General features: G+C 39.2%; 2 protein-coding genes across 2 annotated transcripts; both read right to left on the bottom strand.

The window, feature by feature from the left end:
* Nucleotides 1–6,836: 6,836 nt before the first annotated feature.
* LOC122282124 lies at nucleotides 6,837–8,433 on the bottom strand. Its single transcript, XM_043094083.1, has 5 exons — nucleotides 7,892–8,433; nucleotides 7,658–7,747; nucleotides 7,465–7,542; nucleotides 7,283–7,358; nucleotides 6,837–7,145 (listed from the first exon to the last, which is right to left on the bottom strand). The coding sequence occupies exons 1-4, from the start codon at nucleotides 8,357–8,359 to the stop codon at nucleotides 7,296–7,298; spliced, it is 699 nt and encodes a 232-aa protein (XP_042950017.1). The 5' UTR covers nucleotides 8,360–8,433; the 3' UTR covers nucleotides 6,837–7,145; nucleotides 7,283–7,295.
* Nucleotides 8,393–10,677, bottom strand: LOC122282520 (protein FAR1-RELATED SEQUENCE 5-like; the record flags this gene model as incomplete). Its single annotated transcript, XM_043094461.1, has 4 exons — nucleotides 10,668–10,677; nucleotides 10,507–10,581; nucleotides 10,261–10,388; nucleotides 8,393–10,183 (listed from the first exon to the last, which is right to left on the bottom strand). Coding segments are annotated over exons 1-4 (2,004 nt in total), but the record flags the coding sequence as incomplete, so codon positions are not given.
* Between the last annotated feature and the right edge of the window lie 5,082 nt (nucleotides 10,678–15,759).

Genomic DNA, 15,759 nt, shown 5'->3' with positions numbered 1-15,759 from the left:
AACTTTGACCAGTATGGAAGATCAAAAAATATACTCTTCTTAGTCCAATTCAACCGGTATTTTTCATTTTTAAAGCATTTTACCGTTTAGATTTAGGTTTTTGATATATTAATTGTTTAAGTTAGGGTAAACCGATTTATACATCAAAATAATCGGTAGATTTGCATAAATCCACGTTAGGAACGTTTATTTAGGTTTCTATTGCATTTATTTTGGTGTAAAATCCAGGGAATCGAAGGATTTCATGGATTTCAATGGCCGAGTCGACTCGGCCTGGAATCCCGATCGACACGAATATCGTGCGTAGCGTTCGAACGATATAACTTAACGGTCGAACGGTTTGTCTGAAACCGTTCGACCGTTACAGTAAACGTTCGAACGATTTAGCTTAACGGTCGAACGGTTTCAGACAAACCGTTCGACCGTTACAGTAAACGTTCGAATGGTAATTAATATTATATTTATATTATTAATATTGATATTGAGAAATATATTTATTGTTGATAATGTTGTTCAGAATATCAAATATTATTAAATTGCTGTTTGTTTCAAACTACTGTAAATTGTTCTTTATTGTATTTTTCTTGTTAATGTTATATATCTAGTTTGTAATTATAAATTTCAGGTTGATTATAATGTCTACTTCTAGATCGGCACGTAAGCGACGCAATCTTGGTGAGAGTAGTAGTGGTCCAGTTCGGGAGAGGACAGTTTCACTGGAGCAACCAGTGAAGATTTCTGATTTCCAGAGTCTTCTCTGGGAGGGTCATTCATTGCCCTCAATATTCAGTGATCGTGGTTGGGGACCTATCTTGGATGAACGGGAGGAAGCATGGGAGCCAGTCTCCTACATTGACATTGTTGCTGAGTTCTATAGAGAACTCGGCAGTGCCAGCGCAGATGATTCTGGGGCCTACAGTATCACTGTCCGAGGAGTACCCGTTGTATTTTCACGAGATGGACTTGCTGAGCATCTCGGTATTCCTATGCTGCCAGATGCATATCCGAATGTGGTGCCTAGAGAGACTGATCCTTCAGTTGAGGCGGAGACAGCTGAGGAGGAGGCATCAGTTTATACTGATGAGGTCGATACCCTTGCTGATCACGAGGTGAGGGATTTGGTTGTCGGTCCAGATGCTCCACCGTATGACGGGACGAAGAGCATCAAACAGGCAGATTTATCTTCTTTCTTTAAGATATTAAATTTGATAATTGCCAATAACATTGACCCTCGGCAGCACAAGACAGAAGTTGGCATTGATCGGACGGAATTTATGATACGGGTCGCTCATGGCATTCCTATCAACTTGGTGGGCTATATATTCGATAGGATTCGATCAGAATCTCGGTACATTTCGATGGATATACTACCATTCGGAGTCCTGATCACCCGATATCTATTATGTGCTGGTGTTGTGCCAGATGTTGCTGAGCGTAAACGGGAGATGATGGGACCGATAAACAGCACCACCCTCTCACGCAGCACGGGACACTCGAGACTGCGTTTTCGTGCACATGTTCCAGAACCAGTTGATCCTCACGGAGATGCACAGCCGGGAGATCATGGAGTCTCAGCTGCAGCTGCAGAGACATCTACACGGGCCGAGGCATCAGTCCACAGTGTTACTCGTGAGGAGATGGCTGACATAGTGCGTGCAGCGATCAGCGAGCAGACATCAGCAGTGATCGATGCAGTGCGTATGAAGATCCATTCTACTGTGTCTGAGCTTCGTACAGAGTTTGCTGCCATGTCTGCGACTCAGGTCACCATCAGTACTCGACTGACACAAATAGAGGAACGTATAGCTGCAGTCGAGGAAGTGTGCAAAGACTTGGGGTCTTAATTACTTTATGATCAATTTTATTTATTTATTTCCTGTTTTTTGTATGGACAATATTTTGTGTTTTGTAAATTCAGTATTTAAGTTATATGAAATAGTATTGTTTTATATTTTCTAAACTAATTCTTAATTTAGATTATTCATATTATTTAATTAACCAATTTTTTATAATTACTAGTTAATCTAAATATAATTTGGCAAAAAACTTAAAAAATTAAAACTTTGTCACCGTTCGACCGATTAAAATAACGTTTGAACGGTGAATATGCATCATTCGAACGGTTAATATTAACCGTTCGAACGGTTTATCTATTTCCCTCCAAAATATTTTTGCCTATCACGCCAATATTACGTTCAAACGGTAAAAATTAAACGTTCGAAGGGTTAATCATTAACGGTCGAACGGTTAACTTATTTGGGACAAAAATTTTCGTCCCTAAGAATACTGTTTGAACGCGTTCAAACGGTCTGGCATAACCGTCTTCATTTTGGAACGAAATTGATATTTCGTTCCAAAATCCCACTTTTTGGGACGATTTCTATTTCGTCCCAAAGTAATTTCGTCCCAAAAAATGTTTTTTGTTGTAGTGAATATTTCGGAAACCTTATTGGTATCTTGGGAGTTTAATTAGGCCGAGGTTTAAGAAGTATTTTTCGGGTACATCAAGATTTAACCAGTGATTTCGGACTCAATAAATGAGTTAAGCCCATTTAATAAATTATAGACCAACTGGACATTTTTTTGTAGTGGCCGAAGATTTTATTCCAAAAGCCCAACACGACTATTCAATATACGTTTCTTTCTCTCTTTTTTTTTTCCTTTTCTCCTCTAGGGTTTTGGCTACCTATATAAATACATACATACCCATGTACGTAGAAACTGTCCGAGCTAGGGCCGCCGCACGTTCACTCCCCCACGTCTCCACGTCCAGGCAACACCAACCACACGTACACAACCCAGATTTTCTTCTATTAAAAAATTTAATTGTAAATAATTATGTACGTCAATACGCAAATTTATCTAATATGATTAGTCAGAAAGTCAAATTTTAATTAAAATGGTGCCGATTTGAATTTTAAATATAAAGATAACAATATTAATATGCAGATCGATATGCGAATTTGCTTGTACGTAAAAAAATTCTCTCTCCATATTCACACCTTCCCTAGCCCTTTTCAATCTATTTTTCCAACTCCTAGATCTTCCTCTCAACAGATCCCTCTCACTTGTTAGTTTCTCTCACATCTACTCCATGCGGTTTTGGGTCTGCCATCAGTTTTCCCTATTCTCCACCACCAATCGTAGCGCCACCATCCACCCTGATCCACCACATGCTCCCCCACACCCATGTTGTTTCTCTACCACCACTGTGGAGTCAACCGAGACTAGTGTGTACAGCCTCGAGAAACACCACACGGCAGCCACCATAGCGTTGCATGCTCCTCCTCACACCACTACCTCGTCCCACGAAAATCCACACAACTACAAGCAACCATGGTTGAGCCCTACTGTGTCACAGCTAAAGGAGCCCACGTCCCAACGAGTTTAGTCATTGCACCACCGCTCCTCCTCTTCTTCTACTCGCCTCAACCGCTAACCACTTGAACCACCGTCCCCATCCACTATAAATGATAGAAATACCCCTGCTTTTACACCACCAAAATAGAGCAACCCATGTCCAGCAAGCCCTCCACGACTCCTTCCTCAGCCGCAGATAATGCCGATCACCACCTTTCCCCTTCACATCGCCAACTGCCAGACTCCTACACTCGAGGCCTCGTAAGCCCTACTCGTTCAAGCAAACCAACATAGAAGGAAAAGTCTTGTTGCAGGCATGATGCGGAGGCATTTGCGGAGCAGCTGACGTGGATTAATGAAACGAACCGTTTTGGTTGAAGCTCGCCCATCTGCTTTCCTCTTTGAGTTAATGAAACGAAGCGTTTCATCGAGCGGGAATTCAAATCGATTCTCTTCGTTTTCCCCTTATTCTTTCCCCCTCATTCATTTCAGAGCACCAGCACCAAACTCCTTCATCCCCATGACTCTTTCAGACTACCATGTAAGCCACCCTCCTTTTGATTTCAGACCACAGACTATCGAAGAGGAACGAGCACCAGTCAGGTAGTATTTTCTTCATTTCTTCCGCATTTTTGTTCTGGGTTTTTTAGGCGTATAACAAATATGAATACCCCCAAAATTTCGGAGGTTCTTCATTTTGATTTCTGTTTGGGGTTCCTGAAATTTTGATTTCGGAGGTTCTTCATTCTGATTTCTGTTGCAGGCGTAGAGATTGAATGTTGGGGAAACCCTAAATCGGACTTTTCACAGATTAACAGGTCTCTCTCTCTCTCTCTCTCTCTCTCTCTCTCTCTCTCTCTCTCTCTCTCTCTCTCTCTTTATGTTATGTTATTCAATCTATTTCCAAATCCAGCTAGCTTTATTTGTGATTCGGATTTATGGGTAAGTCTTGGGTTAGGTTGGGTTGGTGTATTTGTGATTACAGATTAATGGGTTTTGCTGCAATGAACCTAATTGGGAATGGGTTGGTTTGTGGATAAAGGATGCATGAATGTAAATAGGAACTCAATGAAATGTAAGAAAATGATTCAGATATGAAGAAGAACAATGTAGCGGAAGTGTTTGATAGAATGATTCATAAACTCATATTCATACGTAATTGATAAGGGAAAACTTTGAGGGTTTTCCAACCTACAAACTACCACCTCCTGTCTAGATACTGGGAGACACCCCCTCCCATAGTCATCAATCAACAAAATAAGGCCATGGGCCAATTTTCTACAAACAATACTAACTAAGGCCATGGACCAACAATTTAGCAATTCAAATAAAACAAGAGGGAACACCACCCAACTAGGGGCCCATCAAACCCAACCCAACTTATATTATATAATGTTAAAAGAATGGAGGGAGGATTTAAATGATGAATATTTTACACTGCGTGGTGCCTCCTAGTCCTTTGAGAAGCTGAATAAAATGGGAGGTTCTGCTTATGGTTGAGGCAATTTAAGAAATGGGTCAACCCATGCAACAATGCCCATATCTGCTATTAGTTCACTTCGTAGAGAGTGAGGCCTAATTAACTTCTTCAATTCCACCAATATTTTCCACATTTATCTACCAATATCTGATGAAAAGCATGCAGATTCCTTTCCCTCTCATCTCCAGTTTTGATCATTTTTGCATAATGACTTTAATCTTAATTTGTTCATATGATTGATTGTATTCCACTTGAGGATGAATTTAGAGGAAGAGGAGGAAAGGTCCACTTGTTAAGAGTTGGTGGTAATATTGTACTTGAAAGGGACCTATCAGTAGTTTTTGTTGGATATATTTTTTTTGATTAGTTTTCATTATCAATCATGAAAGTATAACTCTGGTTTTCGTGTGTGGTTTGCGTGCATGGAAAATGAAAAGTGCCATTATAGGCCTCATCCATCATCCCCTGTTTTCATACTGTTATGTCCAAATCACAAATAAAGTACAGTATATATCCCATTTGGTCTAAGATAATCTGCTAGTTAGAATTGCAATTGTTTTTGATTAATGCTAAGTAAAATTATTGCGCTTTTTATCCATTTGCTCAAGACAATGATTTCTTATGTTCACTCATAAAAAGCAACAAAAGCCCCCAAGTGTCCAACATTTTTTTGTTGGATCTGTATACTCCATAGTTACTTGGGAACATGATGAGTAAAGAAAAGGTATCATCGTCGATTTCGTCATCCTCTATTGTTAAGCATACATTGGAAAACACCCCTGTGTGCACTTGTGGATCACCCACTTCACTTAGAACATCTAATACGCGGCGAAATCCGGGCTGAGCATTCTTTGGGTGTTCAAACTACAATATGAAGGTACAAAAGCGGAGTTCCTTCACTTTAACTTTTGGCGGGTTTGACACAACAAAATACATTAATTTTATACTCACAAAATTAGCTTCTCGTTTGTTTGTTTATACAGGGGTTACCACATTGCAACTTTTTTAAATGGGCAGATAGCGGTCAGGAAAGAGAACAAGAACTTGTGAAAATTGAAACTGATGTGTTAAGGAAGAAGGATGAGCTTCAGAAAACACAGGAGGAGTTTCAGAAAACACGGGAAGAGCTTCGAAAATTAGAGGAAGAGGTTCGTAAAACTATGGAAGAAGTTCGACATTGGATGGAAGAGGTTCGTAAAAGAGAGGGCGAAATTGTGAAAATGGAGTTGGAAGTTCGGCGTCAACGCACACATCTGCGTATATGTTGGGCAATTTTAATATTACTTTATTTGTTGTATGTACGATCATAGTGAACACCCGTAAAGCCCTCATTTTAATATTACTTTATTTGCTATCACGCGTTTTATGAATTTTGTACTCCCTCATTTTTGCCCCTTGTTAATCCTCACTTGCACTCAATTGCATGGGGCAGTAATGGCCAACGTCATTACTGCCCCAACCTAAAAACGGTGCAAATTTTGGCAGGTTCCATTTATAACTGGAGTTTTCATGCCTCTGATCAATAAAAAATTATATCCTGTAAATTGACAATATCAAAGAATCATGTAAAATATGCTTAACCGCCCAATCATGTTAGTTTTATGTATCAAACCTGTGGTAATATGCGAACATACAACAGCTTATGCTCTCGTAAATGCACAACTAAAAACAACTTGGTATTTCTACCCATCAAGTTGGCTGCAATAAAGCAAACTTCCACCCATCTAAAAATTATTACAGCAGCGAAATCAAGTAATGCTGTACCCAACAACTTCAAAAATATAATGTTACACCATCCTTCCAACATCAAGTAATAATTACATCAACATGCTTTAATTTTTTTTTTTACACAACCCATCAAAAAATCATTACATGCCTACTTCCAACATCAAGTAATAATTACAACAACGTCACTAATGTTGCTATACACAACCCATCAAAAAATCATTACATGCCTACTTCCAACATCAAGAGAGGCTTACAACAACTTCACTAATGTTGCTATACACTACCCAAATGAAAAATCATAACATGCCTACTTCCAACATCAAGTAATAATTACAACAACTTCACTAATGTTGCTATACACTACCCATCAAAAAATCATTACATGTGTACTTCCAACCAGCAAAAAATAATTACAACACCTCCACTAATGTAATTATACACAACCCATAAAAAAAAAATACACCATCACCATCTGCGTAGCTTAGCCCTTATCCTTCAAAACTAATGTTGCAATACATCATTATATGGTGGTCGGATTTGGGTTGACTCCCCTTCGTTCTGCTGTACAGTACTCTTCCTAAATCAAGTACACCAGCGAAATCAATAGCATAAATGAAAATACTGGTGGTTTAATTTAAGTAAAACCACCAAAATTAAAGCATCATGGCTTAGTGCCTAATCTCATAAAGTAATAAGCATGGTGAAGGTACAAACCCCATAAAGTGGCTCATTGTGACGGTTGTGTCTCACGCAAGCTACCCGGTTGGGTTCCATCCATCCCAAGCAAGATCTGTGAACAAATCAATATCAGTTATATCATTAAAAATACAACCCATCATAACACTCATTTGGAAAAAAATACACAATATCACCAATTTTAAGAATGAGAAATTTACACTTTCTTGAGTCTCATTCACTGCAAAGCCAAACTCGGTGGCACTAACATTTAACACTTCGGTAGTGTTTTGTATTGGCTAACAATACATAAGCGGAGTATTAGATCAATACGTAAAGCTATAGACTCAAATTTTCCAACTAGTTTTAAAAGCTATAAAAATTACTCATATCAAACAAAACCCACAAATGTACCTCAACTGGGACAGTTTGTTGTGTTCCAACAACTGTTTGGCCAAATAAATTCCTGCACGTTCCAACAACTTCGCCTCCTATTCCATGTGGCTACAAAGCCAACAAAACCAGGTATAAGCGTGGGAATAAATTGCAATTTATATATGTCAGTTATATCACAACGTAAAAATATGACTTAAAAGCTAAAAAATTCAGAACAGTGCACTCAGAGGAAAGCGTAAACTCAGTGGTAACCTGTTTACGCTTTCCTCCACGACTAGCCTTCTTCGTCGTGGGTTTCACTTTCTCAATCATTGATTTCTTTCTAAGAGATGGAGGTCTACCTTTTCCTCTGACTACATGAGGACTCAGCACTTTCTTAGAACTCGCTTCTGTGGTTGAGTCGGCATGAATCACTACAACCTTCGAGGGCGGCAAGTTGGTGCAATAGCCTAAGTTCATCGCATCTAGTTTAGCTAGCATATCCTCAGTGTGCTCATCACATGACGATGCATTTGTGGCTACTTCGTAACATTTCCTGATGATACGTGAATATCTGCTAACTTCAGGCCTTTGATCAACTAAGTCATAAGAAGAAGGTATAAGAGTGTATGTCCTTTTTATGTCTTTCCTCCATCGATCTAGTATGTACTTTTCAGGAACCGAACGGACTTTGTTAACTCTCATAATGCCTAATACATGTCTACACAATATCCCTCTCATCTCAAACAAGGCACATGAACACTTCACTTCACATTCGGCCTCATTAAAGTACACTGTGTGAGTCACCTCCTTCATGAATTCACCAGCATTCACTTCACATTCTACATGGTACGTTGCAATTACACCATCCTTCCGGTGTAGAGCTGGAAGAGTTGCAAGCATTCCTATAACTTCTTTCTGAACTTCTCTAAATTTATTGCAAGTGTATATCTCTTGAAAAATCTTCTCAAGTGGAGAGGGAGAGACAACGGAAATTGTGACGTTGAATGACTGGAAGTCTGCCTCACTTTCAGTCTCAATCTTCTTCCTCAATGCATTATCAAACTGATCGACAAACTCTTTTAAGTTTGTCTTAGCATGAACATACCCATCAAAAAATGCATTCATGCTTTCGCTTCTTTGGGTTGTACTCATTCCAGCCCAAAAAACTTCTTTCATGAACACTGGTGCCCAATACTTACGCTCAGCGTATAAACTCTTCAACCACGCATTCTCCTGCAAGTTGTACTTCGTAATCAACACTTGCCAAGAGCCCTCAAACTCCTCTATCGTGTGAGAGTCATACACACAGTTTTGCAACTGGCTTTTCAAACCAGTTTTGTATGCACCATGTGAACCTAGCTTCTCTGGCAATTTCTTCAATATGTGCCATAAGCAAAATCTATGTCGGGCGTTTGGAAAGACGAGACTAATAGCATTTTTCATGGCTCGATCTTGATCTGTGATAATAGCCTTGGGAGCTTTACCATCCATACAAGTCAACCAAGTCTGAAATAACCATGTGAACGTTTCTGTATCCTCACTAGAAATTAATCCTACCCCCAAAAGAATTGACTGACCGTGGTGGTTTACACCAACAAACGGTGCAAACGGCATCCCATATCTATTTGTCAAATACGTCGTGTCGAATGTGACGACATCTCCAAAATATTTGTAAGCTGCCCTACTTCGTGCATCCGCCCAGAATACATTTCTCAACCGCCCGTCATCATCCATATCCATTACTGAAAAGAACCCATCATTCTTATATTGCATCCGAGTAAAGTACTCACAGAGGGCTCCAGCGCCACCTTTTCCCAGTCGAAGGTGGCGTGCCTTGTCAATGTAATTACGACAGTCTTTTTCAGTGAATGGCAAGTTCTCAAACCCACCCGCTTCTTGAACAAGAGAGGCAAAACTCTTGTTCATTCTGATCCCAGCCTGATCATTTATATCTAGCACTCTCTTAACAGACTCGCTCACTTCTCTATTACAGCGAAAGAACCTTGACTTTTGTGGACTTAGGCCGTGATTATGGGAATTGTTAACACTCGACACCTTCAACACCCCTTTTTTAAACATCACATTTATTCGTGCCTTACATTCTATCTTTGATGTCGGACGCGGCCTCGCAACATTTGTCGTACGGTTTCGTGCCTTCCCACCACGAGCACAACCCAATGTGACATATCTATTGCTCCCATCCTCAAACCTATGACTTCTTTGTGTCATAATCCCAAAACCGGATTGTTGCCCATATCGTTTATAGTAAGAAAGTAACTCCTCTTCAGATTTAAACACCATTCCCAATTTTGACTCCTCAACGATATCGGCCCCTTCAATATTTGTACTCCCGGATTGATCGGCATCTTTGAGTTCAACATTATCCCTGGACTGATCGGCATCATTGGGTTCAACAGTATCATGAATGGAAGGCTCAGTCGACAAACTTTTTCCAGTAGACTCGGGCGACATATGTTGGATTTCATCGACATGGCTTGAAGTTGTCGACTGAGCACCAATCGGAGAGAAAGCTGATGAGTGAAATGGGGGCAGTGGATTTCCCTGCAATTACACCCACGAAATTGATTACAAACATTGATAAAAATAACCACTGTACTTAAGAAATGAAGTATCCTCACCTGACTAGTCCATGTAGATGGGTTTGCATCGGGATGCTCCACAAATGGTGGTAACCACGCATGATGCATTGGTGGATGGAAACCATGCATATAGTTTGACAAACCGGATAAAATGGTATTGGTATCGCCTAACATATAAAATAAAAATGATTATGAAACAAAGATGTACTCGTGCCAACTACGGAACAAAACCAGTAATGATAATGCTATAAAAGCTGAATATGCCGAAAAGCGATAAATTCCTACCTGGGACAGAGGATTTATTTCTGGATGTGTGGTAGGAGGTGTAGAGGAAGATGAATGCTCCTTCCCTTTCTCCATCTAGAGAATAGATTTATACATTAAAAATCAGCTTATATAAATTATATAAAATGCAATAAATAATTTGGAGATAAGCTTTATATTACCTAAACCCATTGGTAGCAGTATACAGTAATAGATGTTATATATGCTCAGAATAATGTATCATTTAGAAACTAAATTGATATGGCCGCAACTTTTTATCAAGAGGACTTAATACATACAACCATGCATGATTGCATATGTATTAAGATAGATAGTAGCTAGTTCTAGCTAAAATAGTTTATGTGCATGCTAGTTTATGTGCATGCAACTTTGTATCAAGAGGACTTAATAGTTTATGTGCATGCTAGTTCTAGCTAAAATAGATAGTAGTACAAGACTAAATATGAAAATTATGTCTTCTACGTTAATGTTGACCACGTTCAGTTTTTCATAGTTTGATTAATGTGCAAACTCTATTAATAGAGCTTGTATGTATGAATAGATGCACACTATATTTTTTTTTCCTAAGCAAAATAAAAACAAAAAAAAAATTATTAAATAAAAACAAAAAGGGCAAAGAAGAAGAAGAAGAGCAAGCACGTACATCTCATTTATCAAATTGCAACCTATTTTTTCCTCCTTTCGGCTATGTATCAAATTGGAGTTCAACTCTAGCTTTATTTTGGAATGAGAACTTTCCATGAATTACCATGGTTTCACAAATTCTTGTGTATTAAGCAATTGTCTTCACCAATCTCACGTTAGTATAGGATTGATGGTCCCGTGATATCCAGCTGGTTGTATAAGCATGTGATGGGATGGGTGCCTTAATGCAGTCACCAGTCTATGTTAGTATAACAACCAACTAGCTAATCTGGTCGTGTTTCCTCATTAACACAGAGCTTAACATAGGTGCTAAGCTAGCCAGTGTTATATTGGTTACTTCACAAATATTGGTTCTAACAATACATTCACTTTCATTTTGCCAAACTAAGACGAAGAACCGAGATGGATAAAACAGGAGAAATATTTCGAAAAAAAAAGAAGAGAGATGTTGGTTGCTAATAATGCCCTATATAACACTTCTGTAATGTTTTTGAGATATGAGGGCCGATTATTTCACTACTTTCTACTTGACTAATCAACTCAATCCCAAGTCAGGAAAAATTACCTTCTATTCCAACAAGCTTCCGACCCTCACTCTAGCCTCAATCTCCCCTGTTTTCAGGAAACCAACCAACGCAGCCTCAACCCCCCCTTCTTCTACTGGTTTCCTCGATCAGCAGCTATGTACACTATGTTTGGTTGTAAACCAACATAAATAACACTTTGTAAGGTAAAGGAAAACACCACCTCGTTATATAAGAGTAAAAAAATGGTAAAAAGTTACATGCTTATTTTCAAATCAACAAGAAAACTAAAAATACCTTTTTGGGAAGCACATTTTTACATCTGAAACTCGAATGCTACGTGAGATTTTCCTTCTGAGATTACCATGTACTCTAATGATATAAAATGGACTGGAACAGAGACCACTTGAGAAACCTCAAACCTGTCAAAAAAATGGAGACCACTTGAGGATTAAAATAGAGAAAGTGACAGATAGATGAAAATAAAATTAACTGATGAGAGGGTTGGTCGTCACACTGAAAATGGTGGAGAAGATTTACCAGAAATTGTACGTGATTGGTCGGGGAAGCTCTCGCGGAAGAACTACGTACGGGACGAATGAAACGGTGAAAAGCTTCTGAAGGAAGCTACTTTTCCATTTCCCACTTTTTCTTGTTTTCCGCCTTTTTTTTTCTTTTTTTCTTCTTCTTTATTTTAAGTTGCCACGTCAGATTTCGTCCGCAAGTGGTGCGCCGTGTGCTTGCATATAGAAGTACTCACCATAGAAACACTGCCTCAAATTGCTCGAGTTTACCCAAAGGCCCGTCGTGCTCCACCACTCTACACCACCTAGCCAAGGCCTTGCACAACCACTACCTTCCCTCTGTAAACCATCGAGAGCCTTTGTTTCACCACATGAAAACACAACAAGTACCTCCACTGTGTAAGGCTCCTCCACATGCCGCCCAACCACCACGAGGGTTGCACAATGCAGCCATTGCCACCATTGCCTCGAGCTGCTATTCCTCGCCAGAAAGCAAGCCTCATCCACGTTCACCCAGCTAAAGTCACTGTTCCTCCGTGTTGTACGACGCAAGCTCCCCAGGTAAGGCTTTTTCTCTCTTTACGCGAGACACACACTCACTCCCTCTCTACCCCTCTCTCTCTCTCTCCAAAACCTCTCCTATCTCTCAGCCTCTCTCTCAATTCAAGTAACTCTTTCTCTAGGAAAAATCTAGTTACAAGCATATATGCACATTAATATGTGCAACCATCTAATGTAATTGGTCAAAAAGTAAATTTTATTAAAAATAGTGCTAATTTAAATTTTGAATATGAATGAATCAGTATTGATACACAAATTAGTACGCGACTTTGCTTATACATAACAAAACTCCTCTCTCTATCTTTATTGCTTACAAGTTGATATGCATTTTGGATATTGGGCTATGCTTATTGGAATGGGCCATGCGCTTGCAGATAGTTTTTTTGGTTTATATTGCATTATGGGCTACACAGATTTATATTGCATTATGGGCTGGATATAATGGGCTTACTGCGTATATTTTGATGTCAAGATCATGTGTTTGCTTGGACAATATTATAAGACCAATTTATGAAGTAATATGATCTTAGGATTTAATCGTGTATTTGTTTGAAGAAATTATGTGAATATCAAAGTATTTTGGGACAAGTCAATATTTTAGTGTTCCGATAAGTTTTAGGCATTAAGGAAAATATAGATTTTTATCTCTTTTGTTTGAATTACAAAGTATGTGTTCTATTGGAAATTTACACAGGTTACATTACTATTTTATAGATGACGATTGATATATATTCCCTTGGCACTCTTGTAAGAAAATTTAAGGAAATTAAAAAGTCTAGATAAGTGGGGTTCATATACTAGATTTTACATAAAAGAAATAGACTGAGGTTGATTTTAAAAAATATGCATATTTTGTTATGAAAAGAAATTTGAAACAATGTCAGTTATTTATTCTATATTACTAATGAAATATGAATGAAAAAGAAAAGTATTTTTGTCATGACTGGTGTAGAAATGAAAAAATAATTTTGGCATTATGTTTTTGAACTGTGCAAAAATAGCGAATATGAAATTTCAAAATTTGTGCATGTGATGTGAGGATGTTCTGAATTTATTTTTGAATATGTTAAATGATCTGAATCAATTTAGTACTCTATTTTGATAAGATGTCGCATCTTAAAACCATTGGCATGACTTTCTGATTTTGTATCTGATTCTATTATGGTTTTGATTCTATTTCTGATCCGCTCCGTTAAGGCCCTGCTATGGGTATAATAGTGGTGTACGGCCCTACCAGAGCTATAATGCCTAAGGTACAAAACTTAGCATAATCCGTTGAGATGAAAGAATGGTAGCCCCAAAATCCAATAAAACAGTAGTTAGTTCTTTAAAAAAAATCCCAAACTTTAGAGAACTTTATTTTGTTGTTTGTATGATGTTATAATATTATATGGAGAGTGTTATTTACTATTTTAGATGAGGTTAAGCTAATAATTTGGGTGGAATCATTATTAAGCTTTTAGTTCAATTTTGAAAGTTTACATTTTAAACTTGAATTGGACACTAGCAAGTATGGTGGTCGATATTTTGTGCACAAATGTATATACCTAAGGGATTTGGAGGTATGTGAGGCACCAAGATACAATAAGGTTAGAATCTTGGAATATTAGGTTTGACATAATGATCGAAGATTAAAATAGGCACAAAATTGATGAGATGGATAAGTGGTTTAGACTTTAAGTGCAACAAATTTTGAGGATGAAATTTTTTTATAGGGGGGAGGATGTAACACCCAGGCCAACACCTAAGCCTAGGCCCAAGCCGTGCGAAGCCCAACCTGTTGGAAAAGGAAATGAAGTCATTTCTCGGAGGTCAGTACCCCTCTATTTTCCCTCTTCTTCCCCCCACCCTGAAGATTTCTCTCTCACGATTCCATCTCCACCCCGTCACCTCTCCTCTCCAATACTTTCTCTCCCCACTCACTCACCCATGCCACATTTATTTTCACTCCTACATCCCCCCCTCTCTCTCTCTCTCTCTCTCTCTCTCTCTCTCTCTCTCTCTCTCTCTCTCTCTCTCTCTCTCTCTCTCTCTCTCTCTCTCTCTCTCTCTCTCTCTCTCTCTCTCTCTCGCATGTGCGCGCTTCAGACTCCTCACGGCAACGCCATCGTAAGCCTCACCACCACACGTCGAGCAACCCACAAGAGTAACAAATTCTCCTCCACTATGAACCACCAAGGCTAGCCTCACTAACACCATACATCAACATCATGAGACACAAAACCCGCCACCACTCACACATCTAATCGTAAACCACCAAGCACGAAGCCAGTTGTGCCCAACCACCATAGCGTCCATCATCAACCTACCTCCCTCAACTCCTATAGCACCAAACAATAGCCTCCATGCTCGTCCAGCAAGCCACCCAACCATTGCTTTGCACCACCACTATCCACCCTTTATAAAACCAACAAAAGCCATTGTTTTCCCTACACCCATAATCAGACCCTTGCAGCCTTGCTTCCTACCCGTGAGCCACAAGCCATCTACCTTTGTTTGACCACAACATGCCAAAATCAACCACATATAGTGACGCCATAAGCTTCCCATCAGCCCAAAGTCGTGTCCTCCCCATAAGTCCCCTGTTGCAAAATCTCTCCCTCCACTCTGTTATTCTCGGGTTAAGACCACGATGCCATTTCTTCCCGCAAGACTCCACCACTTATACGAAACTGTGGTGATTGGTGTTTCCATCCAACCACCCAAGATCCACCGCCGCACCTTTCTCCTCCCTTGGTGAGTTCACTCGGTCTCTCCCTCTCGCATGCTTCTCTCTGTGCCTTTCTTGGCCTTTTTGTTCCAAATTTCCCACTCCTTTCAAATGGAGATGGGTTGTGGGTCTCAAGCCCCTTAAGTGGGCTATCATTCACATGTGCTTATATAAAAATGGGGAGTGATGATGTATGATACCCCATATTTACGTGTATTTTTACTGAATGATTATCTAAATTATTATAATAAGTGGTTCTCTTATTTTAAATTAAACGTATTTTTCGTTA

Source organism: Carya illinoinensis, chromosome 11 (assembly GCF_018687715.1).
Source record: "Carya illinoinensis cultivar Pawnee chromosome 11, C.illinoinensisPawnee_v1, whole genome shotgun sequence".
Lineage (NCBI taxonomy): Eukaryota > Viridiplantae > Streptophyta > Magnoliopsida > Fagales > Juglandaceae > Carya > Carya illinoinensis.
Note: the sequence above shows the minus strand (reverse complement) of the source record. Positions and strands in the feature narration are given on the sequence as shown.